We start from the raw sequence: 27,984 nt of genomic DNA on the forward strand, positions 1-27,984 counted from the left end.
GCGCGCCCCGCCCGAGACGTCACTTCCGCCATGCGCCCCGCCCTCCGCCGGCCCCGCCCCGGGAGCGGGTCCCTGCACACCCACCAAGAGACGCGCGGGGTCACTGCGTTCTACCCTGGGTGCTCAGCTCTTGAGAAGGACCCGGCGCCGTGCGCAGCAGCTCTCCTGCGGGCGTGTGTAATTTACATCACTGTAGAGTCACATGCAGTTGTTAGAAAAAAGTATATTACACTAGGATATTGTATATTACAACTAGGATCTTATTCAGATTCCCCCAAGTTTACTTGTCCTTCTCTGCGTGTGTTAACTGCGATACACTGTTGTCGCCTGCGTAGGTCAGTGTCTTTACATAGAACATTCCATCGCGCAAGGACCCTTCCGTGGTCCCTTCATAACCGAACCCCCATCCCCTGGCCACCGCGAATCATCCCTCTATTTCTAACGTTGTTGTATTTGTAAATGTGTTGTATTTGCACACAGAAGTCAGGTAGTGTGGGATCTTTGGGAACTGGCTTTTTCCACTCAGCGTAATTCCCTGGAGACTCATGGTCTCGGGTGTTTGTTGTTTTGTTTTGGTTTTTTTTTTACATCGACGTTTTCCCTTTGGAAGTAACTTTTTTTTTATTACCCCAACAGCAAATCTAAAGTCCCAAAGACAGCAGGAGTTCCCCACCCTTTCTTGGGGGGGGGGTGCCTTTTTTACATGTAGAACAGATCGCTTGAAAAGGAAAGATGTTTTTTCCACCTTTGCGGGGAATATATTCCCAGCCTGAACTCAACACTGCTCTTGGACAGATATCTGGGTCAGAGGTTGAAAAGTGTGGTTGAAAGCTTTTGCACCTAAAAACCACTCATATCTGTGCGAGTGTTCAGTGAGCAAAGGCTTATTCTTGGCCAACAGAGATGAATAATGAGGGCAAGATGGGGAGATAAAAGAGGAAGCATTTTAATGACATTCACTGTATTTTTGTGTTAGTCACTCAGAAAGGAGAGGTTAATCCTCGCCTGTGTGGGCACATGATAATCTTATTTTACAGCAGATAATTGGGCCCCTCTGCTCTGTAAACAATGCACTGCCTCCCCTCCCCCACGGGGGTCTTCCCTTCGGAAGGCACCCTTTGGTGAGAACTGAACCGGGCTGGTCCCCAGGCCTTTTAGGAAGAACAGGCTGCCGCACTCTTTTCCGCATAATCTTCCGATCAAAATCGATCCCCTTGAGACCAGAGTGCCCAATGGTTATTTGAAGCTTGTTTGTAGCGAATGTCACTAACATTTAAACCAACATTTTAAAAATCATTGGGATTTTGAATATGTAAAGATAACTTGAAAGGAGACAGTGTCATTATTTGGGTGGGGAAAGAAGCGAATTGACTAGAAAATGAGTCATGTGCGCTGTGTCCTGGGTTCAGCTCCAGGCGTCTTCCCGAGACTCCCTGCACAGTCTAGTCTCAGCTGCGCGAAGTTGAGCAGCACAGATGACTGACCGCACGCACGCCAGCCCAGCCACGGAACACTCCAATTTCGTCTACTTAGCCCTCCGCTTGCTTTACTTGACAAATATCTATGGGTGACCTGTTGTAGGCTCAGCCCTGAGCTCCAGAGCCAGGGAACCAGATTGCACAGGGGCCTCCGCAGCGGCCCCCAGCTGCCTGCGGACAGAGGACTGGCCCTCCCCCGACATGGCTGTGTTCCTCACACAGCTCCGCAACCCACTCCCAAGGCCAGTTTTTTCATCCGTCACAGAAAAACAAAGTCCCTTGCCAGACTTGTGAAGACAAGCAGGGCTCTAAACCCTCTGTGATGATAGGTCATTGTTATTTATGTTAATGGTCATTGGTCATTGGCAGGTAAGGTGACATTTCCAAGTATAAAAGAAACTTATATTGGCAATGTTTTTAATAATTATTTTAGCATTGTTTCTTTTATAATCCCAGGGGATAAACCTTTGTGGTTACTCCATGGCCATCCGAGACACACCGAAGAGAGTTCAGGTAGGAAACATTTGGTATTACATTAATTCATGAGACTAAAGTGTCAAAAGAGAAGAAAATATTTAGTCTTATTTTGTTGGGCAAATATTTAACATAATAAATGTATAGCAAGTAGCAGCAACAAATTAGGTGAGATTTTTTTTAAAAGAACACAGCAAATCATTGAGTTGAATGTTTTAAATCATTTAAAGGCACAAAATATAAAGAGCTGCCATTTTTGAACAGATGTTTTATTACTTGTGACCTTTTTACAAAATAAATCCCAACAACAATATGAGATATACAAATTAAAATTTGAAGCTTTCAGTGTTAGTTTTAAAATACAACAAATCTTATTAGAATACTAAATAAGACAAACAGAATAGTAAATTGTATTTTCCATCTTGGTGAACTGTAGAAACTTTATTAATAAACAAAGAAATCCTATCCATAATTTTGTAAACATTCATATTCTCCAAAACGATTGAGCTCACTGCAGTGTCAATACTTACATGAATGAGAACCTTTCATCAAAGCATAGTTTCACTTTAAATACATTTTAGGTAAAAAAAAAAAAAATGACTGAGTTAAAGAAAAATATTAGGCTAATAATAGTGCAAGTTTTGCCGCCCGGACGTGGGAGGTGGCCGTCGCGAGAATGAATACGACCACGTCGGAGAAGTGCCCTGGTGGGCGGTGCCAGGGGACCGCGACAGACCGGGTGCACCGCAGGGCTCGAGGCCAGGCGCTTTCGGGGAGATGGAGGCCCGGAGGCAAGGTGCTGAGACCCGAGACAGCTCCCCGCGGGGAGTGGGTGAGGGGGAGAGGGCCAGGAAGCGCCAGCCGCCAGGTTGCTGCCGCGCGTTCCCTGAGAATTCTTAAGTCCGCGTCCTCTGGGGACAGCAGTTCTCAATAGGCGCCTCTGTCGTCCAAGTCCCCGGGGGGGCCTTGAGCTGGTGTCCCCTTCTCCGCACAGCCAAGTATCCCCGCGCGCTGGCCCTGTGAGCCGAGCGAGGGCCGGGAGCCGTCTGCGCATCCCGCCCTGGGGGCCGGACCGACCCTGTAAGCCAAGGACGAGGCTGGACCGAGGACCCTCCGGGGCGGGGGTTCCCGCATCGTGACCATGGGCGAGTTTGCTGGTCTTCGCGATGGGGGATACAGGTCTCTTCTCAGGATGGCCTTGGGGCTCCAAGGAGACAGCGCGCTGGGCGTGTGCCCAGGGGTAACAGTGCCTCGTGTCTGTCACCTCTGATGGGCGCACTGTTGCGTGAAGTGTGAGCCCATCTCCACCCTCCTCGGGGTCCGGGAGCGGCGCGTCCCGATACAGCCCCCCAGCGAATGGCTCACTTAGCTCCCGCTGCCAGTCTGGCGCTGACCGAGGTCCCTGCCCGGAATAAAGCCAGCGCCCCCGAGGTCCGCCCCAACCTTGACCAGCTCATGGGGGAAGGGACAGTGGAGGCCAGATTCCGCGCCAGCCCCACCCCTGGCCTGTCCGTCTCGCCGTCGCCCTGGCCCCGCCCCGGCCCCGCCCTCCCAGCCCTGCCCCCTTCTGCCCGGCAGGTTCCTCCCCAGCGAGGAAGCCTTGCTCTCCTCGAAGGACAACTCCTGCTGCAACTCGCAGGGCTGCTTTTGAGAAATTCCTGCATGATTTGAATGCTATCTGCTCCAAGAGCATAACTTGTTCAGGGCTGCGATTCTGCACTCATTGATTCTGAAAGAGTGATTTGCAAGAACAGGGCACCGGAAGCATGATCCCTGGCGAGGATTTCCAGAGCCACCCCTGGGAGAAAGGGGTGGGGGGGGGCGCTGACTCCGTCTCGCTTTTCTCAAGCGAATATTTAACGCAAACCTCCCTTTTCAGAGATGCCTCTGAATTGTGGGGAAATATTGTGCATTTTTCCCCTGTTGTTTTAAGCCACCCAGTTAGTAATACTTGGCAATGGCAGCCTCAGGAAACTGATATACATACCCACCTCGATCCATCTGTGTCACAGTGAAGTGAAGCCTTGTTTTATCCAACAACAGGAAACACCGATTTTCTGGGCCCACTCTGGGCCTGCTGGCCGGAGCTGATTTATAAGCTCCGGGGCGGAGGTGGGGGGGTGTCTGTGCTGCTAACTTTATGCCCTGCCTGACAGCCTTCCAACGGCCAAGTCAGCTCTCCTGGGCCTCTGCTTTGCCCATTCGCACTGCAGGTTTGGGGACTTGTCAGCCTCCAAAATCACACGGGGTCAATTCCTTACAATAAACAAACATGCAAGCGAACAAACACGCATCCTATTGGTTCTGTTTCTGTGGAGAACCCTGACTAATTTCAGTTGAACCCCATTTTCCAAAGCCAGCTAGTCATTCTTTTGGCAAACCTGGTACACGCGCCTTTTTGCAGGCTGTTCTGTGGTTCGTATTTTATTTTGTTTTTTTTTTAAAGCCATTTCTAAGCCACTACAATAAAAGGCTGATGCCGCTGTTCAAGGTCCAGTTAATGCATATTCAGGACAGGAGTCTTCCCTTGTCTGGACAGGTCCTCTGACAACAGCACATGGAGAAGTGAAGTTTCCTTGTTTTGCAGCCAAACAGGGCTGCAAAGTTGATCTTGTAACAAGGCATGTGAAGGTCAGGCTGGCCTCCTGCTCCGCTCAGTGGGGAGCGTGTGGAGGGCTCAGCATCTACTGCTTCCTCTTCCCACCTCCACCTGAGCCCAGATGGCCCACCCCCCTCCCCCACCCACCCCAGGGCTGCCCTGTCCACCTCGAGAACTGGGAGCCCTGCCTGCCCGTTGTTCTGCCAGCAGGGTCCCTGCTATCGCTGCTTCAGATCTGACATTGCCAGCCAAGACTTCTCTTCCCAAGATGTCTATTTAGAAAGGAATTCTCCTTGGGTACTTCTCACACACACCCTGGTAGCCTTGCCAGTTTCTCAAGGGAGTGGTTCCGCGAGGTGGCCACCTGCCATCTGTGGGCCGAGCTCGGGAACTGCAGCTGGGCCGCTGGGGAACCGGGATGGCTCTGCGAGTGAGCCAGCCGGCCACAGGGTCACTCAACAAATATTTGTCGAGCACCTGCTCTGGGCCGGGCACGGCCCCTGTCGCAAGGGGCCCCGTCCTCCTGGGCCGCTGAGTCCAGGCCTCAGAAGCAGTCAGCGACACGCGGCAGCCCGGGCGGCCCACGGCAGGCCAGCCCTGCGGGTCGCCTGGTTCTCTTGCCTCCCATTCCCCCACTGAAGAACAACGAAGGTGAAACGAGGGTCCCCACTTCACAGAACTGTGGGGTTTAACATGTGGGAATGAGGTAACATGTCCCCAGAACAGTGTCTGCGTGTCCTGTGCCCTGAGCATGTGTCAGCTCTGAGTGCCTTTCTTCCTTCAGTCTGGGCGGCTCTCATAGGCTTTTGAAGATGTACTGACAACATCTCACCTGCTGTTCATCCCATCTGGTGTATTTTACGACCAAAGTAAACAAATATAATAACATCAAATTATAGTCTATGAAATAGCAAGCTACAGGCATTTACATAGTGAGCCTCATTTTTTTTTTTGTTAAAATTAATGCAATTTGTAAAAGCAAAAGACTGGAAGAAACCCAAATCCCCATCAATGGGACATTGGGTGAATGATTATCACTCAGGGACAGGAAGGAATACTATGCAGCCATGAAAAAGGAGGAAGAGAATTTCTTAGGGATCACAGAGGTCCCTGTGACCAGAGCAAAAGGCAGAGGAAAGTGCAAGTGTACATCGCCCTTTATCCAAGACAGAGCGGGGCGGGGGCGGAGGAGTAGGAAGGCAGCTGCCTACCCCTGTCTGTACATCTGTCTCTCTACCTACCTATTCTCTCTCTCTCTCTCTCTCTCTCTCACCTGCCTCTATTTTAAAAGTAAGCATTGGGAGGCTAAGCCAGAAGTATTTTGAAGGATATGTGCAGGGATGGAGAGTGGAAGGACCTGCCTTGTTTCATATATTTGACTTTGGAACCATACAAATATTTAACATACTCATAAAACAAATTAACTTTTAAAAAGCAATCCCTAAATATCAGAAATAAAAGAAGACAAAAGAACCAAATGTGTATCCACTGTGTGGCCTGACCAACCAGAGCACAGCTATTCCAAGTGGCTTTAAAACATGGAAATTTGTAAGTCACTCCTAGTGGAAAATACGCGAAGGACAAAAAGAACTATGAAAAAGAAAGAAAAGTCCTAGAGCTTTTCCGGTGCTCTTGCTGCAGGTGTTATTATCTGGAGACCAGTGTATGTGTGAGATATTCAGGTTCTGCCTTTCCCTATGTCGCAGGGAATGGGGAGCTGCAGTGCAAGAGAACGAGAGTGAGGGGCACTGACCTGGGAAGGGAAGTAATCAACACAGAATAACCAGCAAAATAAATAAAAATGGATAACACACCCTGGCTGGTGTGGCCCAGTTGCTTGAGTGTTGGCCTGAGAACCAAAGGGTTGCCGGTTCAATTCCCAGTCAGGGCACATGCCTGGGTTGCGGGCCAGGTCCCCAGTAGGGGGCGCATGAGAGGCAACCACACATTGATGTTTCTCTCCCTCTCTTTCTCCCTCCCTTCCTCTCTCTCTAAAAATAAATAAATAAAATCTTTAAAAAAATAAAATAAAAATGGATAATGCAGACATGCTGTAAATTGGGCTAGTTGTCCACCATAATCCAAGTACATATCTGGGAGGACAGCTCTCTCTTCCTCCTCTGTACCTCCTGCCAATTAATCTTATGTAAACACAAAAGTCCCATTTCTACCAAAGTCACATGTATTGTTTCATGTAGCTCACCTTTAGGCCATGCTAAGAATAAAAGGTGAAATATGCTATTCAAAGTTTACTTATAGTTTCTTAAAATGCCAACGCCTCCTCAACGGATTAGTTACTTCTCTCCATAAGCAACAATGAGATTATCGTGATTTCTTATTTTTTTACTTTTAATTTAAAAGTCAGCAAAACATACTCACTTTTCTATGGTCATATATTGTTTTTAAGTTATGAGACAGTAGGTTCAAGTGACATACAGAACTAATAAAACGCATTCTGCAGAAATCAGGGTTTTCATGGTTTTCGTAAGAGCCCCATTCCGAGTCCCCATTCGAGGTCTGGGAGGGGCATGCAGTAAGGCCACCTACCCTGTCCCAGCCAGTGGGTCAGGTGACGTTCCCTTGTGCTTCCTTACGTGACATACACAGTTCTAAAGCTGGAGGGGACTCCGATGAAAGTGACTTTAATTAACGTAACCTTTATTTTCAAACGCATCTCTGCTTTGTGACTACTCATCTCATTTGTAATTTAAAGCTTAAACAAACAATGCATTATTTAAATGCTCACTTTTAATTTGTTGAGGGAAAGGTCAATATTTATTATTAAAGACTATGGCTCAAATATAAGACCCATCTAGTGAGAAGCAGGAAACCATCAAAGGAATGACTGTGGAATAATGAACAAACGCGTTCATTTTTATAAAATGTTATCCTCAGATCACCTTTCCTCCTAAGGCTAACGTACTTCTCTTTACCCTGTGTGTGTGTGAACCAGAGCCTCCCGCTTCGGCTGCCCCAGGCCCCCCAGGACACAGTCAACCACATGTACCCCACATCCACTGTTCGCCGCACAGAAGCCCGGCTCGTCTACATCCTGGCGTTTGGGGGCTTCTGGGAGAGCGACTGGAGAAGCTCATGGGTCCACCAGCCAGTCCTGCCTGGACCCAAAGAAACTTCAGGACTGACGGAGATTTGAGGAAAGCCTCCTACACAAGAGGCGGAAGACGAGCAGAAAAGGGGTAAAGTGGCGCCTAAAACCAAAACCTGGCGTGAAGTCTCAGAGGAGCAAGATGAGGTTGGAACAGAGTGTCTGGGAAGAAAGGGCTGGGGCAGCAGAAAGAATTCAGAAATGAACACTTGCTAGTCAGAACTAAACCTTGTCAAAGCCAAGGAAGCCTCCCACAGACCACAACCAAAGGCAAGCGGATGAGAGGTTGAAGGGCAAACTACAGTCATTCAGCAGAAGAGAAACAACACCCAGCTAGCCGGGGCCCCCAAAGGGAGGATGGGCGTGTGGGAATTGCCGAAGAAGGAACACAACTTTCCCAGGCTGTTCGAAGTGCCGAGCCGTCCAGGACCTACGGCGCGCGGATCATGTCAAAGCCAGTGAGCATTAGTAAGAAGGAAAATGGGGAGGGGAGGCGGTACAGCACCCCATCTTCTCACACCCTCGTCTGCCACCTCTGTGGGTGCACCTGCCTCATGTCACCCCCATACTATGATTTCATGTCTCCTGGGTGAAGACCTAGGAGTAGAATTGCTAACCTGTCGGGGAGAGGTATGTTAACTTTAAAAGATACTGCCAAGCAGCTCTCCAAGGAAAGCCAACCATTTCAACCTCCACCAACGCTTGCTATATATCTACACACAGGCACACATGCATATCTATGCACACACACATATGCATAAATACATACACATACATATATACACATGAACACACACACCAAAGTATATGCACACATATACACACATGCTCACAGATATGCATATAGGCACATGCACATGCTTATACACACAGCACATATACATGTGTTTATGTGCATGCACGTGTGTGTGTGTGTCACTTTTAAAATATTGGATGCTGCCCTGACTGGTGTGGCTCAGTTGGTTGAGCGTCATTCCCCAAAGCAGAGGTTCACTGGTCCAGCTCCCGGTCAGGTCATATATTTGGGTTATGGGTTTGGTCTCCCTTCTGGGCACGTGTGAGAGGCAACTAATCCATGTTTCTCTGTCACATCAACATTTTCTCTCCCTCCCTTTCTCCTTCCCTTCTCCTCTCTCTAAAAATAAATAAGTAAAATCTTTAAAAACATTCTGATACTGAGTTTGGCTTTAAGAAGTAGCGCTAAGACAAATGTCGCAGTGGTGGCTTGCAGATACATTTGTTTTGTTTTGCAAATTGAAGAGTTAAAATTCCAAATAACAAAAACACATTGTTTTAATGTTTCTGTTGCTTTCTCTTTAGTTAGCCACTGTGCACCTGTCCACTGGGCACTGGGGTTTGTTTAAATATCTCCTCTCTGAAATGCATGGCCCTTCTGTCGCGGTTTCTGTGATAACAGGTAAGAGACACACATCAGGTGACACAGGTGGGCTGTGAGTCAGGGAATGTGGGTAGTGACTCTGTTAAACAGACATCTGCCAGGTGTCAAGAACTTAACTACAAGTCTTTTACTGTCTTGAAGAAAATTAAGCAGGTAGGTTTTTATGTAATAGATCCAAAAGAGTCTCCAGGCAGGCGTGCAGACCTCTCTGGCCTGAGAGGCAGCAAGTCTCCTTGGACTCGACATCAGGGCTCGCCAGGGTGTAGGGTGCAGGCGCCCCCACAGAGGCTGTCGCCCCGGGGTGTGGCCCTGTCAGCAGGTGCCAAGTGAAGGATGCGCCGCCGCCCCATGCGCCCACCGCTGCCTTGCGGCGCGCTGTGGGGCTGCACACGGGTGCCGCAGAAAGAAACCGTCCCACAGAGCGGGGAGCCTTTGAAAATTGGCCTAAAGATGTGGAGAAATGGAAGCTTCATAAAAAAGTCATTCACATATTTTAAATGTTTACTTCCTTTACCTGTTAACATTAGTTTGCTCAACTTAAATGTTAATTTAAAATGACTAGTTTAGAATAATTTATCAATATCGGCTCATAAATTATAACAAAGTACCACACTAGTAATGTTAATCATAGGGAAAGCTATGGTGGGGGCGAGGGATCGGGAGAGGAAGGGGAGGCTGTGGAAGTACGTGGGGGCTGTCCTTCCCATGTAGTTTTCCTGCAAGCCTGAACGCTCTTAAAATGAAGCCGTTTGTTTTGTTAAAAAGACAATTATATATATCATAATATATATCATAATATAATATGTATCATAATATTGTGTATATACACAATATATATCATATATTTACACATTATATGAGTATATGTAAAATATATTACTTATATATCTATATATAAAATATGTATATATATATAATTGTCTTTTAACACCATTAATGTATGTAAATGAGGTCTGTCCAAAAAAAGTCCAGCCACTGTTAATATAAGGAGAATGATTTGTGTGACATGGATGTAACCTGGCAGCCAAGGCGAGTGGACTGGCATGCGCATGCGTGAACAATGACGACTTCACTGTACTAGTCAGTGGGGGTGGTGGACACCATTGAGTGAGCATGTGCACTGTGTGACTGTCTCATTCAGAGTGACTGAGCAAGTACAGCAACGAACCTGCATCAAATTTTGCACTAAGCTTGAACACTCCTCCACAGAAACTAGTCAGATGATTCAGAGGCTGCAGCTGTGGGCAACTGGTGATTGGCAGCTTCATCACAGCAACGCGCCCGCTCATGCATCACATCTCGTGCAGGGTTTTTTCGTGAAACATCAAATCACCCAGGTGACTCAGCCCCCTACAGCCTAGATATGGTGTCCTGTGACTTCTGGCTTTTCCCAAAACTAAAACAATCTTTGAAAGGGAAGAGATTTCAGGTCATTGATGAGATTCAGGAAAATACAGCAGGGCAGCTGATCGTTATTGGGAGAAAACATAATGGCTTATGACATTTTAAAGCAGTAGTTTAACCTACAGCCCAAATGGGCCCCTATTTCCAGGATGGTTACTTTAACAGTAGTCAGGGGTGAGCTCCGTGGCCCCTCCATGCTGGCTTCCTGCTCCCTTCCCAGCATTGACAAGAGAAGGCCCCCCCGCCAAGGGTGGGTAATACCAGCTGGCAGGGGCTCCCCCAAGCTACTCAAAGGTACAGGGAGGACAGAGTGCCCTACCCACTGCAGCCGGGCACAAGAAATTGCAAATGGGCATAGATAGGGAGAGAGAGAAACAGTAACTGTTATGAAAAATTAATTTTTCTGTGATAAAGTATTGAGCATCAAATTATAGGCCATGTGACAACACATGAAAGCCACCATAAGAACCTCATTGCAAGGGAATTCCAAATATTGGGAGTCAATTTTTTTTTAAAAAAAGATGAATTCAACTACTTTGGGGATCATCTGTTTTTCTTTCCTTGGCTATGTAGACTCTAATTAACCAAATAATAAAATTTGACTTATCCTTTCCAGAGTAGACTACTATAAGTGATGTATCTTTTCTATTTAAGTCTAAAATCTCCATAAAGTGACCCTGTCCAGGTGGCTCAGGTGGTTAGGGCATTGTTCCGCTATGCCAAGGATGAGTACTTGATCTCGGTCAGGGTACATACAAGAATCAACCAGTGACTGCATAAATAAGTGGAGCAATAAATTGATGTTTCTCTCTCTCTCTCTCTCTCCCTCTCTCTCTCTCTCTCTCACTCACTCCCTTCCTTTCTCTCTAAAATCAATACATAAAAATATAAAATTTTCGAGAGAATCAAGATGGCGGAGGAGTGAGTGGAAGTCACACTGACTTCCTCCCAGGACCAATCTGGAATTACAACTAAATTGTGGAGAAATCACTTGCAACAAACAACTGAAAAATAGTGAGAGAGGAGCCTTATAACCTCGGACAGACAGAAGAATCAACTTTAGCACAACCTAATTGGTAAGAAGTGTGGTAGAGACTTGAGAAAGCGGGTGGGGCACCCATGGGATACTGAAATGGCCAGTTGGATCCCCCTGAAAAGAGCAGTGTCTAAACCATAAGGGGGGATCTCCAGCCTACAGCATCAGAGCCCAAAAAGTACACAGAAAACAGCAAGCTGCAAAAAGCAGCAGGGTTGCTCTCTGCCAGAGACGGGCAACTGGAGATGCAAAGAGCCGTTTAAAGAGCCAACACAAATTTTTATTTGCAGCCACTTATGCAGGGCTTCGGCAGGGGTAGGGGCAGAGTGGGCTGGAGATGCCTGGGGAGAGACTGGGGAAGGAGGCTTTGGGGAGAGAACTGGGAGAGTAGCCAGCAGGATCATGGTGCTGAGTCATCCCTCATACAGCAGCAACCATCTTGCTCAGGGAGACCACTCCCCTAAGTGGCAGCAGCATGAGAGGACACAATAGCCCCTCCCCCAGGAGGGACTTGGCCCCACCCTGTGCTGTCTCTAAGCTGGCCTGCTGAGTGCAGAGTGACTAGATTAACAGCTGAAGGAGACAGTCACAAACAATAGATTACTGGAAGTCTTGAAGAGACTGCCTAAGGTCATACAGGAGCAACATCTGACATCATCAGAGGCAGACCCAGAAAGAAAAAAATAGCGGTCTCCTTACCATAGAAGTTCACACCAAAAAGTCAGGAAATCAAGACAGATCAATTTAAGAAGCAGAAGCAAAAGAGGAAGACAAAGAAACACCCCCAAGTTGAAGGGAAAGGAGGAATCCCCAGAAAGAAAAATAAATGAAACAGAGGCAAGTAAACTATCAGACATTGAGTTCAAAACAATGGTTCTAAGGAAGCTCAATGAGCTCAGTGAGCTCAGAGAGAATTACAAAAATCTAAGGGAAACTATGAGGAACTTACTGCAAACTATATCAGCATGAAAAAGGACATAGAAACTATCAACAAAAGACAAGAAGAAATGAAAATATAACTTCTGAATTGAAGACACAGTAAAAGGAATCAAAAGCAGGCTCAATGAAGCAGAGGAATGAATCAGAGAGCTGGTGGACAAGGTAGGGAAAAGCTCCCAGAAAGATCAAGAAAATGAAAAAAGACTCATAAAGAATGAAGAGGCGTTTAGGGAAATGCAGGACAACCTGAAACGTAATAATATCCATATAATAGGGATACCAGAAGGAGAAGAAAAGGAGCACAGGATGGAGAACCTGTTTGAAAAACTAACGATGGAAAACTTCCCTCATTGGAGGAGAGAAAAAGTCACACAAGTCCAGGAAGCACAGAGGGTCCCATTCAAGAGGAACCCAATGAGGCCTATTCCAAGACACATCATCATTAAAGTGGCAACTATCAAAGACAAACAGAGAATCCTAAAGGAAGCAAGGGAGAAAGAGGTAGTAACATATAAGCGATCCACAATACAGCTAGCAGCTGACTTCTCGACAGAAACACTATAAGCCAGAAGGGAATGGCAAGAAATATTCCAAGGAATTAAAAGCAAAGGCCTGCAACCAAGACTGCTCTACCCAGCAAGGTTCTCATTTAAAATGGAAGGCGAAATAAGGGGTTTCCCTGACAAAAGGAGGCTAAAAGTATACATATCCACCAAAAAACATTGCAAAATATGCTAAAAGGACTGCTTTAAGAAGATGAAGAAAAAGAGTCTATGAATACCCAGTTCCTTTCACAGTCACCAATACTTGATATTACCAATATTTTTAATACTTATTAATCTGATTGTGACAATGATGAGTTACTTTGTTACTTTATTATTTGTTGAAACTAAACCTGTTTTTTTATACTTCTTGCCTATTTCTATTATTTTTAAAAAGCTTTAAATGACTTTTTGGTATTCTTTATCCATTTTTTTGGTTAAATGTCTGTAGAATTTTTGCTCTAAAAAATAAACTATTAACCCTTTTTTAGATGTGTGGCAAATACTTTCTTATTCTATTACTTGTCCTTTAACTTTTTTTTAAATATGTATATTACTATATAGTCTTAAATGTTTAATATAGTCATATTGTCAATATTTTACTTTTTATCTTCTGGGTTTGAATATGTTACTTCAAAGTAAGAAAAATATTAGTTTGAATTTTCTCCTAAAACTCCTTAGATTTTACATATTGATTTTTAACTCACCTGAATATTTCTTGTATAACGTGTGAATAGGGCTCTATATTTCTTTTATTTCAAGTAACAGTGGTCCATGCACTTTATTTGTTGAATAAGCCTTATTTTCCCCCATTGATTTAAAATATTAAATCATATATTACATCGTTAGAAAGATATATACATTTGTTTCTAGAATGCTCATTTTATTAATTGATCTCCTTGATTATTTCTGTACTGGTATCATGTTGTTTTAATTGCAGAAACTATAATAGATTTACATTTTTTAATATTTTATAATGGATCTTGACATTTAAAAAAATAAATAAAATCAATCTGCACTTTAAAAAAAGAAAGAAAGAAGAAAGGAACTCCTACACTTTGCAACATCATGGATGGAACTAGAAGTATTATCCTAAGTGAAATAAGCCAGTCAGTGAAAGTCAAATACCATACAATCTCACCTGTAAGTAGAATCTATTCAACAAAATAAACTAACGAACAAAATAAACCACAGGCACGGAAACATGGAGCAGACTGAAATTGACCAGAGGAGATGGGGAAGGAGGACAATGGTGGAAAGAAGGAGAAGGGGATAGACAGAGGACATGTATGAGTGACCCATGGACATGGACAAGAGAGTGGGAATTGACTGTGGGAGAGGGGGGTGGGGTGGGATGGGTGGAGGAGGGCAAAGGGGGAAAAATGGAGACAACTGTAATACAACTGTAACATGATTTAAAAATAAAATTTAAAAAAAATATATAAAATTTACCCTGGCTGGTGTAGCTCAGTGGGTTGAGTACCGGCCTGCTAACCTAGAGGTCACGGTTTCAATTCCTGGTCAGGGCACATGCCTGGGTTGCAGGCCAGGGCCCACATTGGGGGTGTACAAGAGGCAACCTTCTCTTGCACATCAATGTTCCTTTCCCCCTCTTTCTCCCACCCTTCACCTGTGTCTAAAAAAATAAATAAAATCTAAAAGATAAATACATAAATAAATTTCCATAAAGTGATCTGTGCTTATAGGAAAAGTGCAGGGAATTACCTTACCATGCATTCTGGCTCGGTTCCAAAGCACTCTCTTACTGGGAAAGGATTTGCTGCTACACTGGTAATACATGTTCCAAAACATGTATTGTATTCCATTTACTGATTTATTTTATTAAACATAAACTCATCAGAAAAGTATGCTTTAATGAAAGATTCTTAAAGAATTCATTTTTTCTTTGAAAGTCTACAAGAGATAAAAGCAAATAACAATGTAGCCCACATACAACGCAAAGAGTTAAGCACAGATGGGAGGAATTTAATAAAATTGCAATTAAAAATTTTAAATGTAAAATAATAATAATCAGCAAATGTAAATATTTCAGAAGACATGTCAACCTATACTCTGTGTACTAATGTTAAACACTCATTTGCAAAGACAAATTAAATGAATATTAAAGATGGAAATCTATTATAAAATGCTAACTAAAAATTCTGAACTTAAGGTGTGGGTGAGATTGTGTTGTGTGTGAGAGAGAGAGAGAGAGAGAGAGAGAGAGTGTGTGTGTGTGTGTGTGTGTGTGTGCTGGGGCGGCATAGAAAAATATATTTTCCTATTTCAACTGATGCTTTCCATGAGAAAGGCTTCCCACAGGAACAGGGCCTCCAACCCTGAACGCAGAACTGGGCAGATTTTATTATAGGTCCTGGGACCCCAGAGCACATACTGCCTTATCTTAAAATGTGCTACACATGCATTCTCCCCATTTAGAAATGGGGAAATCAAGGATGTTCTGGCTCTTTCTAATGCAATAGAAAAGGCCAAGCAGCTTATAGTTTATGAGAAAGAGCCTTAAGCCTCCCACATCAGTACAAAATTAGGAAGGTTCCGAAGAGTTAATGCTTCTGAAGAATGGTGCTTAAATTCTTTACTTGCTATTGTATCCCAAGAGCCCAATGTCTCCCTGATTTTTTACATAGTCTGAGACTGTCCCAATTTTGTCAGCACAAAAGAAGTTCGTCAACAGCAAGTCACCCAAAGTTATGATAAGATATGAAAGACAAATTCCTTATCCCTATACCAGAAAAAAAGATCTTCAATAGTATAAAGACGTCAAGAAATTTTTAATCTAGGATGAAGCTATTCATTGGGTGGGTATCCGAAATAAATGCATTAAACTGCTAAAATAAAAATGTTACTTTAAATGAATTAAAAACAACCATAGAAAAAATATGCCATTCTCTTAAAAAAAAAAAAACAAAAATGAAAAAAACCCCTCCAAACCTCTATTCTAAAACCTCCCATTTCTGGACTTCTATTTTCCCTGTCTTAACAATACGTAATGCACATTCCAAACCTTTCCTAAAAGAACTTCAAATTGAAATATAATTAATTGGAAAAAAAAACTCTTCTACCAAATCGCACAACGTGTTTACAGTGCAGCTGGGAGGGAAGCAAGACTGTGAATGCAGCAGACAACGATCTGCCTGCCTGGGTTCCGAGCCCATCTGATGCCAGCGGTCATGTCCCCAATATAAGACTTCAGCGTATAATGACACAATGACAATGCCACAGTCTTGTCAATTCAGTTCAACTCTAGAAGAACTTACTAGAGACTAAACTGCAAAGATTGAGTAATTATCTGCCAACCTAGCCAGAACAGCACACCCTACATCCACATACAGAATCACCACCTAATATCAGATTCAAAAGGAAGAACCAATTATCGCATATGATTACTATCTGAAAACCTTCAAAACTTCATACTTTGTGTCCTAATTGAATCTCACTACAGAAAAAAAATACTGTGTGTGTTACAAGAAAAACATAGCAATTGATTAACTGTCTTCCGGAAGCTATTGTTTCACAAGATCAAAAACTTTTATTTTCAGAGAACATTCCTGGACAAGACAGGCAAGCCAGAACATTGTTCTGAGGGTGCGTCCTGAGCAGGTGCCTTTGGTTCTCCTTGGCCCGACCCTAAGGGCGCGTCCTTGTAGATTATAAAAGAGTTCCTTCAGCTGGGCCGTGGGATAAAGGCTGCGTTCCTTTTTGCAAGGCAGGGCAAATGTGAGAGATGACTAACTGAGGCAGCATGTACAGGTTTTGTCTAGGGGAGCACTCTATTTACATCAACTTACAAGGAAGAGAAATGGAAGGCATATGCGGAATATAGTGTCATTTCCCCTCTGGTTATGATGGGGCTGTAATGACTGAAATTGTCACTGCTGGTACCTGCTCTTCTAAAGAACCAGAAGAGACTAAGAAAAGTGCACAGCATTGGGGCACCCAGACCTCCGATCTGTGCAAGCCCAGAAGCCCAGTTTAGTATTTAACATTTGGAAGATACACTCAGATTTGATGCTTTGGATGCCTGATTAGCTAAAATTTTAAATTCCCCTGAAAACCTGATCATCAAAGAAATCAAGTTCAAAGTGTTTTATAAGCTTAGACGGAAAACGAAAGCACAGGAAGGTACTGTCTTGGTACAAGGACAAGAGATGAAGTTGCATAAAAACAAGTGTAGTATTTATACGCATCAAAACCAGAACCTGCAGCGAGCAGCAGATAGCCTCCCCTTCGCTTCCTTTGTTATAAGAAGCCTGCTGGGGCTCTGTTTCTGAGCAACGTTCTTTGTACAGGATCTTTTGGGGCCATCGTGCGTTGTCCGACGAGCCGCCCTTTATTCCTGTAGGTAGACACAAGCCACCACGATGATGAGACATGGTAAGTGTTCATTTGTCAGGTCACAGGAAAGTGACGCCACCGTCTTCTCCATCCCAGAAAAGTGAAGGTTGTCAAAAGGTTAGCATCTCACTGATATTTTGTGAACTTGATCACCAAAGACAGTACAATGGTCAATAAATTCTAGAAAATCTCTATGTACTGAAGTCAGGTTTTATGGAGGTAAAATGATTTGGAGGTTCTAAGTCACTAGACTTCACACACACACACACACACACCCTTAACTAGAATATGCACAATAATCCCTCAGCATGTGCGGCCCATACATTGAGCCCCCCAAAGCTGAGAGTCAGAGAGGAGGAAACTTCTGGAAACAGTGCTGAAGGACCAGGGCTGGCCAAGGAGTTAGCTCATGGGTTTACAGCTTGGCAGGTTATTAGCCATGAGGCCATAATCCACTCTTCTTCATCTTTTGCTGTAGTTGTTGTTTACTCTGAGTAGAACAAAGGGCACTTCTGGACAGGGACACTTGGATGACTGTGTGGCATTGTGAAATGTCTGCCACCTGTTGCATTAATAATAAAATAAACCATGTCTGGGGAAGCCTAGCCATGTTTCTGTTTTTGGTTTGGAGTAATGGCACCACATTGTAGCTGAGGGCTATCAAATTTGGTCCAAGGGGAAGAAAAATATGCCTGGCTCAGCTGAGTCCCTGGAGCCTGGAATGCGCTGCCCCCTCTCCCCCAGCCGTGGGCGTCGTCACATCAGTTCGCCCTGCCCACCCGCGGTGCTGCTGAGCCCCGCAGAGTCAGAAGTCTGACCTGGCGGATGGATAATTGGTTAAGTTGTTTAGGCTCTGACGCCACTTGCAGGCAGGCACCGGGTGGGGGTTAATTATGGCCAGAGTGGGAGGCCGGCATACAGGAGCCACACGACGATCAGTTAGGAGCCAGTAAAGGTATTTAATTTTGTTGTTGTTGCCTTTTAAGAAAGAAAAGTAGGTCTCTGGTTAAAAAACTAGTCTCCGCATTCTTTGGTGCCACGTTTAGCCGCCAGTTGTTTCGGGAACATTCTGGCGAATCCTGGTGGGGTGCTCTCCACCAGGAGACAAAGAGCATCACTTTGCGTGGCTGTCGGCCTCGATGCTGTTCTGTCCCTGAAAGGAATCGTCTGGCCCAAGTTGGGCAGGCTAGCAGCTCCTCCAAAACTGCCACTTCTCTAGAAGCACTGACGCTGTTCTCAGCACAAGGAGAAAGACCCAGCTCCTCACACAGGGCGTCACGGTTTGAGAGAAGGTGGTGTGTAACGGCCCCGCCTCCCCAGCAGTGAGGCGCCCCTGTGGTGGAGGAAGCCCACGCCGTCCCACGAGACGGCAGCTGTCCCAGGCTCGCGCGGGGACTGGCTGAGCGCACGCTGGTGGAGGCCCTGCCGGAGCTATTACGCTCTTCTTACTCTACCCCAATAGAAGCTGGACATATAAAGACGACTTCTTTCAGTTACAGAGTTTTACTGCTGTTTACAAGGTGAACCTCAGAGCTGAAACTCTAGTCACATGCATTTCAGCTCTCAGTCTAAAGAACTAGAACAATGTCCAAACTACCAAAAAGGTAACCAAGTGCAGCAAAAAAGGTCTTTGCTAGGGACACCAGGATGCTAATGGGCAAATTCTGTTGCTATGGCATTGTCTGGAAACTTCCATGGTTCCTTTCTTTCATCCATTGAGACTCTTTAAATAGCCTGTAGGTACAGGGAAGACCCCGGATAGTACTGTAGGAAAGACTGGGGTGTTTGGGGCGATCACACCAGGCCAGGATTCCCAAAGGTCTCATGAAGACTTAAAAAGTTCAAGCGCTAATCCCAACTGGATATAACAAATGGGGGGCTTTTTTCAGTGCTTCAAAGTTTTGGGAGTCAAGGAAGCATGTTTCCCCCAACAGTTAGCAAAAACATCCTGACACAGATTGAAGTAAAAGGGCCCTTCCCCTCCCTGGCGCGTCCGAGACCGGGCAAACTCTTTTTCTTATTTCCCAAAACCATCATCTCAGATTTTAAGTTGTGCTCTTAGATACAGCACGAAGCATCTGACCTCCTCGGCACCTCATGACACCAGTTACATGGAAGACACAAACCACACTTGAAGAGACCCGACGTTGGCCGTCTGGCAGGTCACCCGTTATTTCCCAGACAAGTCTATACACTGACCTTAGAGTCCAGCCGCCGCACTGCTGGGCATTTCTCCTACAGAAACGAAAACTTAGGTCCACGAAAATGTAAGACACCAGTGTTCATAGCAGCTTTTATTCATGATAGCCCCAAACCGGAAACAACTCAAAAAGCCCTTCAACGGGTTACCCCAGCTCTGGTACATCCACGCAATAGACTCGGCAATAAGAAGAACAGACAACCTGGGGAGATCTCAAGGGTGTTCTCTGCAGTGAAAAAAAGCCAGTCGTCAAAAATGACATACTTAGTGTACTGACTGGGGGGTAGATACACAAACCAACATTGGCGATGAACTTGTACAGCATTTCTCATACACACGCACGCACGCACGCACGCACATGATCTTAGTCCCTTGGGCTGGGCTGCTATCACAGAACACCATAGATTGGTGACTTATTAAAAAAAAAACAAACCCAAAATTTATTTCTTCACAGCTCTGTAGGCTGGAAGTCCAAGACTAAAGAGTTAGCAGACGTTGTGTCTAGTGAGGGCCCACTTTCTCGCTGTCCTCACAGCAGGGAGGGGCAGGGCTTTCCGGGGTCTCCTTTGTAATAGTGCTGACCCCCTTCATGACCTACTGACCCTTGTGACCTACTCACCTGGCAAAGGTCCTACCTTTGTTGGCAAAACTCAGGAGGGGAGAGACACACTGGAGCCCAGGCCACACTCCAGCCCGTCACATAAGAGGCGACCCCGCAGCGTTCAGGAGGAGCTGAACGTGCTCCGCGTGGAGCAGGCCTAACTCAGCAGGCGCGGAACCCGGGCCCTCCACCCTCCCTCTTTCCAGGGAAGTGTGCGGGCCGGGCTCTCCATGAAGACAGAGGTGGGCCTGTGTCCTGTGGAAAGGACACCTTCCCCTGTGGGTGGGAAGCAGACCTGTCCATCCGTGGGGAAAGAGCAGGCCGTGTGGCTGCAAGGCAGCGTGGACGCGGAGCAGCACACTGCAGGCGCGGTCTGGGAATGCCGGCCGCCTGTGCCTGGGACGGTGGCCCAGGGACGCGAAGCCTCAGCAACACGGGAACATGGGAACATGGGGGAGGGGGCGGTGCTGGGCCCAGCCTGCTCTTTTGTCTAGGTCAACAGCAGCCACATCTAGAGACCTGTGCTGTGTCACCACACAAGTGTGCTCATTCATCCCCATCACTGCAAAACAAGGACCCCTTTGATACTGATGCACTCAAGCCAGGCGTAAAAACCGAGGAGGAAGCAGGCGGTGGCCCCACCATCTCCCCCTTTCCGGCAGGATTTGTTTTTAATGTGTGTGAAAGGACTGTGCACAGGTGGGTGCGTCCCACAGCTGCCAGCAGAGCAAGTCGCTCCGTGGAGATCTGACTTCACGGAGAAGCACAGGGTGTGGATGAACTGAGGGGGGACGAGCACCACATGCCGCCACCTCTTCCCGTGGATGTTCCGGAGGGTTGACCACGTGCTGGAACCGCGCCCATCCGGCGGGCACAAGAAGGTGCTCAGAATTTGTGGAATGTTAAATGAACGAACCCTTCACTGGCCAAATCAACTGCTACCCGATGCTGTAGAAAATATGACTCGGGCATCTAAGGCAACATTTTGAGTCCAAATCCTTATTAGGTTGGATGACGTTTCAGGTGTCTTATTACTTTAAACTAGCCATCCCTAACAAATCAGAATATGTAACTTAATATTTCATCCATAAAGGATCGTTCCAGACCACCAGCCCCCCAAAAATGCCTGGATTAAGTTTTCCTTCTGGCTACTCCTATTTTTTTTTTTGTGCCTGTTCTCACTCTGTCTCGTTTTAAATCCTCACCTGAGGACACACGTATCAGTTTTAGAGAGAGGGGAAGGGAGGGAGAGAAACATTGATAGATTGTCTTTTATAGGCACCATGACCTGGGACCAAACCTGCAACCTAGGCATGTACCCTGGCTGGGAATCGAACCCCTGAGAAAACTTCTGAGACCTCACTGAACATTTCAAGTAATCCAAACATTTTATGGGTACCAGACTGCAGAGGAATCAAAACGTCACTGTTGGCAACAAGAAATATAACTGTTCTCGAAATAGGTAAAGTGCATAAACTACTTGGAAAAGGCAGTTTGAGGGGGGACAGTGACTGAAAAACACAGGCCACAGCACCGTTTATTTGCCATCAAACAAACTGATGGGACACAAGATAAACTTAACTTCTGCAGTCTTAACACCTTTCCAAATCCAACGGCAAAGTCACTGACAACCACCTTGGGCTGGGGTGCCATAAGCTTTACGCCTTTGGACGCTGTAGCTAGAAAAGAAAACGTGCCAAGTCCGTGAATCTGCCCCCACACCCGGGTTCTCCAAAGCAGCTTCCCGTGGGACACAGGGAGGCGGCCCCTGGCCCGAGAACACATCCCACGCGGCAGAGCCCTCCTGGCCACGCAGCTCGGAATTCAGGCGTCTGACCTGGGGCACAGCTCGGCAGGCCGCATGTCGCCTGTGGCCCAGAACTAGACAACGTTACAAATTCCCAGGCCCGAAATAAATTCTCACAATTTACTAATTAAGAATAACCCTGGATGGATTCACAGAGCCCAGTGGCCACTCAGGCCCGATGTATTGTCGTCTTAGGGACACAGCTGGGACCTGTTAGAAAATTAAACATTTCCGTCAGTTAATGGTGATGAAGGAGCCGAAGAGTCTGGCAGGGTCGACGACTCTGGCTGAGCAGATCTTGGTTCTCCTGCTCCCCAGTTTCTCGAATGCGCATTCAGGGCGTCTGCCTGAAGACGGCCTGAACCCACCCTGCCTCACAGCTGCCCTCGAAGACCAAATACACCTACAGGAAACTCAGGAGTAAATTTCATTTTTATTCGGAGTTCTCACATATTATAATAAGAAGTATTATTATGCGTCCGTTATTTAAATAAACAGTGGTAGTACACCAGGCCACACAACCTAAATTAGGTTCTTTAAAAACATTTGATGCATTCTTGCTCTCGGCACAGAAACAACTTCTTTAAAAAAATAAAACTGTGATTTAAAAGGCCTTTATTTCATAGAGAAGAAGAATAAAGATAAACGATAGCAGGTGTTTAATCATAGTTGGATTTTTTTAGTTGGTCATCCGCCCTTTATATTCTGCAAATGTAAAAAGAAATTGTCAGTGATTTAAAAAACAACAACAAAAAAACCCTTAGGAACCCTGGCATTCTGGATGATTCTGTGGATACCTGGACCCTTTATATGTTGAGAATGGAGACAATATTTTAGAAAATTTATCACCCCTCACCCAAATCCCTTTGATGAAACTGTTATGTAAAAAGCAGTTAATTATATACATAAATAACATAAAAATAATTACCATAAATTAAAAAGTCAAACAATCTCCCACAATTAATTCCTCCCAGGTGAGAGCCGTGAGTGTATGAAGGGGCCGCGTGGACGATGGGAACCTGGACGGCCCCTCCCCCGTGCCGCCTGGGTGCGCACTCTCCTCAGCTCACGAAGGCATGTATTGCACAGAACAAATCCTAGCCCCACCCTCAGCATCCTCCCACTTGGAATAAAGTGAAGTGCTGAGAAAATTCATGTTGCATAGCGAGTCGTCCTTAGCCTCGCTGGCAGCGCACGGTAACTCCGGCCTCGCTCACCCCTTCCTGGCTCATGCTCAGTATTTCCTCCAGGCGGCCTCCCAAGTCATCTAGGGTCTGGGACAAAGAGTGACCAAGGACAAAATAAGGCAGACTTATCATTTCATTTTGGACAGCGTTAACAAAAAATGTTAGGGGAGTAAAAAAATCAAACCTCTTTCTGTCTCCCTGGCTGAGCGGCAGGCGGCGGGCTGCGGGTGTTCCGGCCCCGCCTGCCCGCTGTGAGGTGGGCACACGCATGACAGATGTGTCCCCCGGGGAAGCAGAGCTGGCTGTCCCGTGGCACATTCATTAGGGGCATCAATGCTTCCACTGCTGAACTAATCTCTGCTGTCGTTACCGCCTGATGGGAATAGCGGTATCATCGTGGTTCGGAAAAGCTAGGCTTCCCAAGCTTATTCAATGCTGTTACAGGTAACTAGTCTTGAACCACACCAACCTTTGGAATTACAGTTGAAAGAGAAGGAACGTGAATTTCTTCCCTGTCCTTCAGTTCAGGGGACTCTGACTGAGCCTCCGTCACGGTGAACACAGGCAATAGCAGGGAATCCACATCCGAAGGTGCCACCATGCAGGGACAGCACGAGGCTTCCTTGTCGCACACAGCTGTGTGCCTCTTGGCACTGAGGCAGCTGTGTAGAACTGGACATGGACTAACAGTCCTACAGTGCAAATGACTTCAGCATGTTAAAAAATTAAAAAAAAAAAAAAAAAAAGGCCACCAGAGTCATGAATACATAATATATGCTTGAAATAAAATTTCTTAAAAAGTGAAAAAATGGTCCTGAAAATCAATTCATGAATTAAATTACTAGGAGACCTTTATGCCCAAGTCGGCGACCTCGCCAGCCCCCTGCCCGTGATGAACTTGAAGGCCGGGGAGGGCCGTGCGCTCTCCCGGCCATCTGCTCGCACATGGTCCCACCCAACGTTGTGACACCAATTTCGCTCAGCTCAGATTTCCAAGAGACCCAATGCCTTACTTGAACTGCTACCTGCTCACTTGTACAAAACATCCAGAAGCGAGGAGAAAGCTGCCTGTTACTGCAGCTGGTTTGCCAGACGTGAAGACTGTCTATGTTTTGACACAGTCACTGAGTCCTGAAGGAAAAATATGCTCCTAATAACACAGCACTCGCCTCTGATGATCCTGCTTCTCTTTAAGTCTCGCTTTCCCGAGCCCATGCCCACCAGGCCCAGCCGCGCTGGGGGCGCAGCCGTGGCCCGGCTGGCTGCCTGGCTGAGACAGCGCCTGCAGCCGGCTCGCACCCACAGCCGGCCTGCCAGGGCCCGCTTCCTGGGTCAAGCTGGCAGACCATGAGGGTTGCTGGGGCATTTGGAGATAATTCTGCAAAAGCTAAGTCAACCTTACTTCCATTGCAATGTACGGTTTTTTCTCTTCGTTTGGTATCCAGCAAACACATCTCAGCCATAAACAAGGGAACCTGTCCGCAGTTCCCTTGGCAGGTCCTCCGCCGGCACCTCAGTAACTGTACATCTGCTGCTGCTGCTCGGCCTGCACCTGGGGCTGTGCCGCTTGCGGGGGCGCGGCCTGCGGCTGCGGGGCCGGCAGCACGTCCGTCTGGGGCACCGCCCGCCACGTGAGCGGGTGCTGGTCGCCGAGCTGGTTCCCCAGGGGCGTGATAGAGTTGACCAGGGTGGTCAGGTTGATGAAGTGGGCCACGGACTGCGGGTTCGAAGTTTCCGGCTGCGGATGCAGCTGGATGTCGTTCTGGCGGTTGTGCAACATGGCAGAGCCACTGACTGTATCAAAGGTCACGGTCAGGATCGAGTTGTCCAGCTGCAGCTGACGTTCCGGGGTAGTTAGGTGTCCAACAGCTACTGGCTGGAGGTTGGTAAACTGAGTCCCGGCTGCTGTGGTGATGGGCGTCATGGTGATGTTGGTCAAGCCAACCGAGCTCGACGGAGTGGTCACATTTGGGTCACCGAGAGTCACCACCACCTGGAAGAGTTACAGACAATGTAAAACAGTTAAATGGTTCCTGTAAAATGGAGAGTGACAGATGGAGGCAGAGCTGTCACGCTGGAATAATCATATGGACAAAGGAGAGCGGCAAGACATCCTTGTGCAAAATGTTAAATCAAGTTAATTTTGTCCTGAAACGACAACTCTAGTGAAAAAAGAGAAACAAGATACAGACGTAATCAGAGAGGCCAACGGGGTAGAACTGAGAAACAAATGATTCCACTGACTACAAAATAATAGAGAAAAGTAATGATAAGAAAGACAGAAAGTATAATCTTGGCTGTACATTCACTCCTCTAAGTGCCTTGTTGTTCATCAATGACAAGCCTGACTAGAAAGCTAAAAGGGCGATGAACGACTTTGTAGGGCTAACAGTTAATGAACAACGAAGAAAGCAGCTTTCTCATGTGGAGGGATGAAAGGTCAAAACAACAAGGATGTCCATGCAGCATCAGACACACACTGATGAAAGATTCGGGGGCCTCGAACCCAAGGGATGGAGGCTGAACTGGCTGGATGGTTCCATCAAGGGAAGCAGACTGGCCGGCCATACCCCCCTCCAGACAGCTCCTTCCTCCAACCCCCACTGGACGGCGCCTTCGGTGGGCAGGGTCTGCACTCCCTGACTGGTCAGCAGACGCATTGGGACCACTCTCCATGAAGGGACACACTCAGGCCGCTGACAATCTCCTGATCCCCAGCCAGGAGAGCTGGCTCTCCTTAACACCCAGAAGGTCATGCTGCTTCTAAGTGTGATTTCTAGGTCTATGTTGGGCAATGCTTAGGTGGGAGAGTGCTTAAGAGAAAGCCGGACGTGTGTGGACAGCACCCACAGGCACCTTGGACGGGGATGGGAGCAGCACATGCGGGGCTCCCGCACCGGGGGCATCCCCCCTCCCGCCCCAGCGACTGGGCCCGGACTCCAGCACAGGAAACAGCGACCTGCTGGATGCTCTGCACTGCGGAGTCCGTCTCGTCGCCCACGCCGCCCGTGAACGCGGGCTCCTTCTCCGAGTACTCGCTGAAGGCCGGGTCCTCCGGCACCGGCGCCCCCGCCTCCTCCTCCGGTTTCTGCTTCCTCTTGTGACTTCTCCTGGCTGCTTTCACAGGCTTCCCTTCTGCCAAATCTTCCTGCTCCAGACCCAGTTCAGGCTGCAGGAAAAGAAGTGTCGGCAACATTTAAGTCGATAGGGTCATGAGCCCATGGTGACCGTCATGGTCCCGATATACGCCCTGGACACGCTCCAGGGTCAGCAGTGAGGCTCTTGGGTCACCAAGCTGCCACAGGAAACAGAGTGACCACAGCTTATCTGCATTTCTAAAGACTGAGGCAAGTTTCAGGGGTTTTTGTTAAACGGAGCAAATTACATCCAAGTTGTATTTTTAAAAGCTATATTTTGTGTCAAAATAGAAACAAAAATATAAAAAACAAAAATTTTAAGCCACCATTTCAACCCTGATGAACTCAGCCTGAAGCTGAAAACGTTTTCACATCAGGCTCACATCCCTGGAATCAATCTTAGGTCAAAACGGGTTTGACCACAAGAGCTCGACAGTCATCTCCTTTGGGGACAGCGAGCAGGGCCCAGCCATGACGGCGACCCTGGACGGTGACCCACACACTCCTCTGGGAGCTGGGGCACCGCGGTCAGTCTTCTGGCCCACACTGGGCTCCCTCAGGGTCACAGAGGCCCCTGGGCGGTGGCGGCCATAGAGGCCCTCCACCCCGGTCACCCATCACCCTCCTGGACCTCCGGTGCTGTACCACGGGACCCGACCCGACCCAGGGGCCCAGAGACCCGGGGGACGCCTGCCGGGGCACGGTGGTCGCCGGACGGCCCGGGCCCCCGGGGCACCAGAGGCATGTTACCCTCATGCAGCACAGGCGGGCGCCCGAGCCCTGTGCTCACACCGCCATTTCAAGAAAAAGAGGTACACATGCGATCTTCAAATGCTTCAGAGGGACACATGTTCTCTTTATAATAAAAGGAAATGTTTATAAAGATGTTGACTAAAAGTCCCTTTAAAAAGTTAAGTTCATCTAATACATTTAAGGTGAGTTTTCTCAGCAATCTAACTGTACTAGGTTTTTCTGGAAACCGTCTGTGATGGTTAATTTTGAGTGTCAGCCTGGCTGAGCAAGGGAGCCCCTTGTTCAGGCGAACGCCAGCCTCGACGTTGCGTGAAGGCATCTGGTAGGTGACATTAACATCTAAATCAGCGACACGAGTGACGCAGATGGCCCTCTACACTCTGGGTGGGCCTCACTCAGCCAGGGGAAGGCCTCGCGAGCACAGATCGAGGTCCCTGGAGGAAAAGGGAATGGTCTCCGCTGGCCTTCAGACTGGAGTTGCAACACCAGCGCCTCCCTGGGTTTCCAGTCTGTCCTCTGCCCTGCACATTTCACATTTACCGGCCTCCATATCGCATGCGCTGACTCCTTAAAGTTCTAGAAACTCACAGAAACTAAAAGGCTCTTGGGGAGAAGACGGATCAAAAAGACGGAGTGTGAGACAGAGGTGAGACAAGAGGCACAGACTTGGGGGCTTCCCAAAGTGCTCCTGACGCCGGCCTGAGTCTTGGGCGCACCCCTCCCCCGCCCGCCCCCCCCCCCCCCGCCCCACAGGTATCTGCATATCTACATGTCCCTGGGGCCGCCTGCCCTCACCTGCACAATGCCGATGGAGGAGGCATCGATGGTGGTGGTCTCTGGGAGGTGGTCCAGGTCGTCGATCCTCACGGCCAGGACCTAGGGGAGAGCACGGGGCAGTGAGCCGGACGATTCTCCTAAGTTCTTCAAGGGCGTGCCCCGCCCTTCCGAGCCATCTGCTCAGGGCTG

At 47.2% G+C, this 27,984-nt stretch overlaps 1 protein-coding gene across 1 annotated transcript in view; it reads right to left on the reverse strand.

Moving 5' to 3' along the window:
• Positions 1 to 24,494: 24,494 nt before the first annotated feature.
• PRDM15 (PR/SET domain 15) overlaps positions 24,495 to 27,984 on the reverse strand; it is a 59,944-nt gene continuing 56,454 nt past the window's right edge. Inside the window, exons 23-25 of the mRNA XM_054578611.1 lie at positions 27,814 to 27,894; positions 26,088 to 26,297; positions 24,495 to 25,121 (exon numbers count right to left, since the gene is read on the reverse strand). Of these exons, the coding sequence (XP_054434586.1) occupies positions 24,642 to 25,121; positions 26,088 to 26,297; positions 27,814 to 27,894 (771 nt within the window). The 3' untranslated portion in view covers positions 24,495 to 24,641. The remainder of the gene's footprint in view (positions 25,122 to 26,087; positions 26,298 to 27,813; positions 27,895 to 27,984) is intronic.

The sequence above is a fragment of the Pteronotus mesoamericanus genome, unplaced genomic scaffold, assembly GCF_021234165.1.
Source record: "Pteronotus mesoamericanus isolate MK-2021 breed Mesoamerican mustached bat unplaced genomic scaffold, CSHL_Meso_final contig_116, whole genome shotgun sequence".
Lineage (NCBI taxonomy): Eukaryota > Metazoa > Chordata > Mammalia > Chiroptera > Mormoopidae > Pteronotus > Pteronotus mesoamericanus.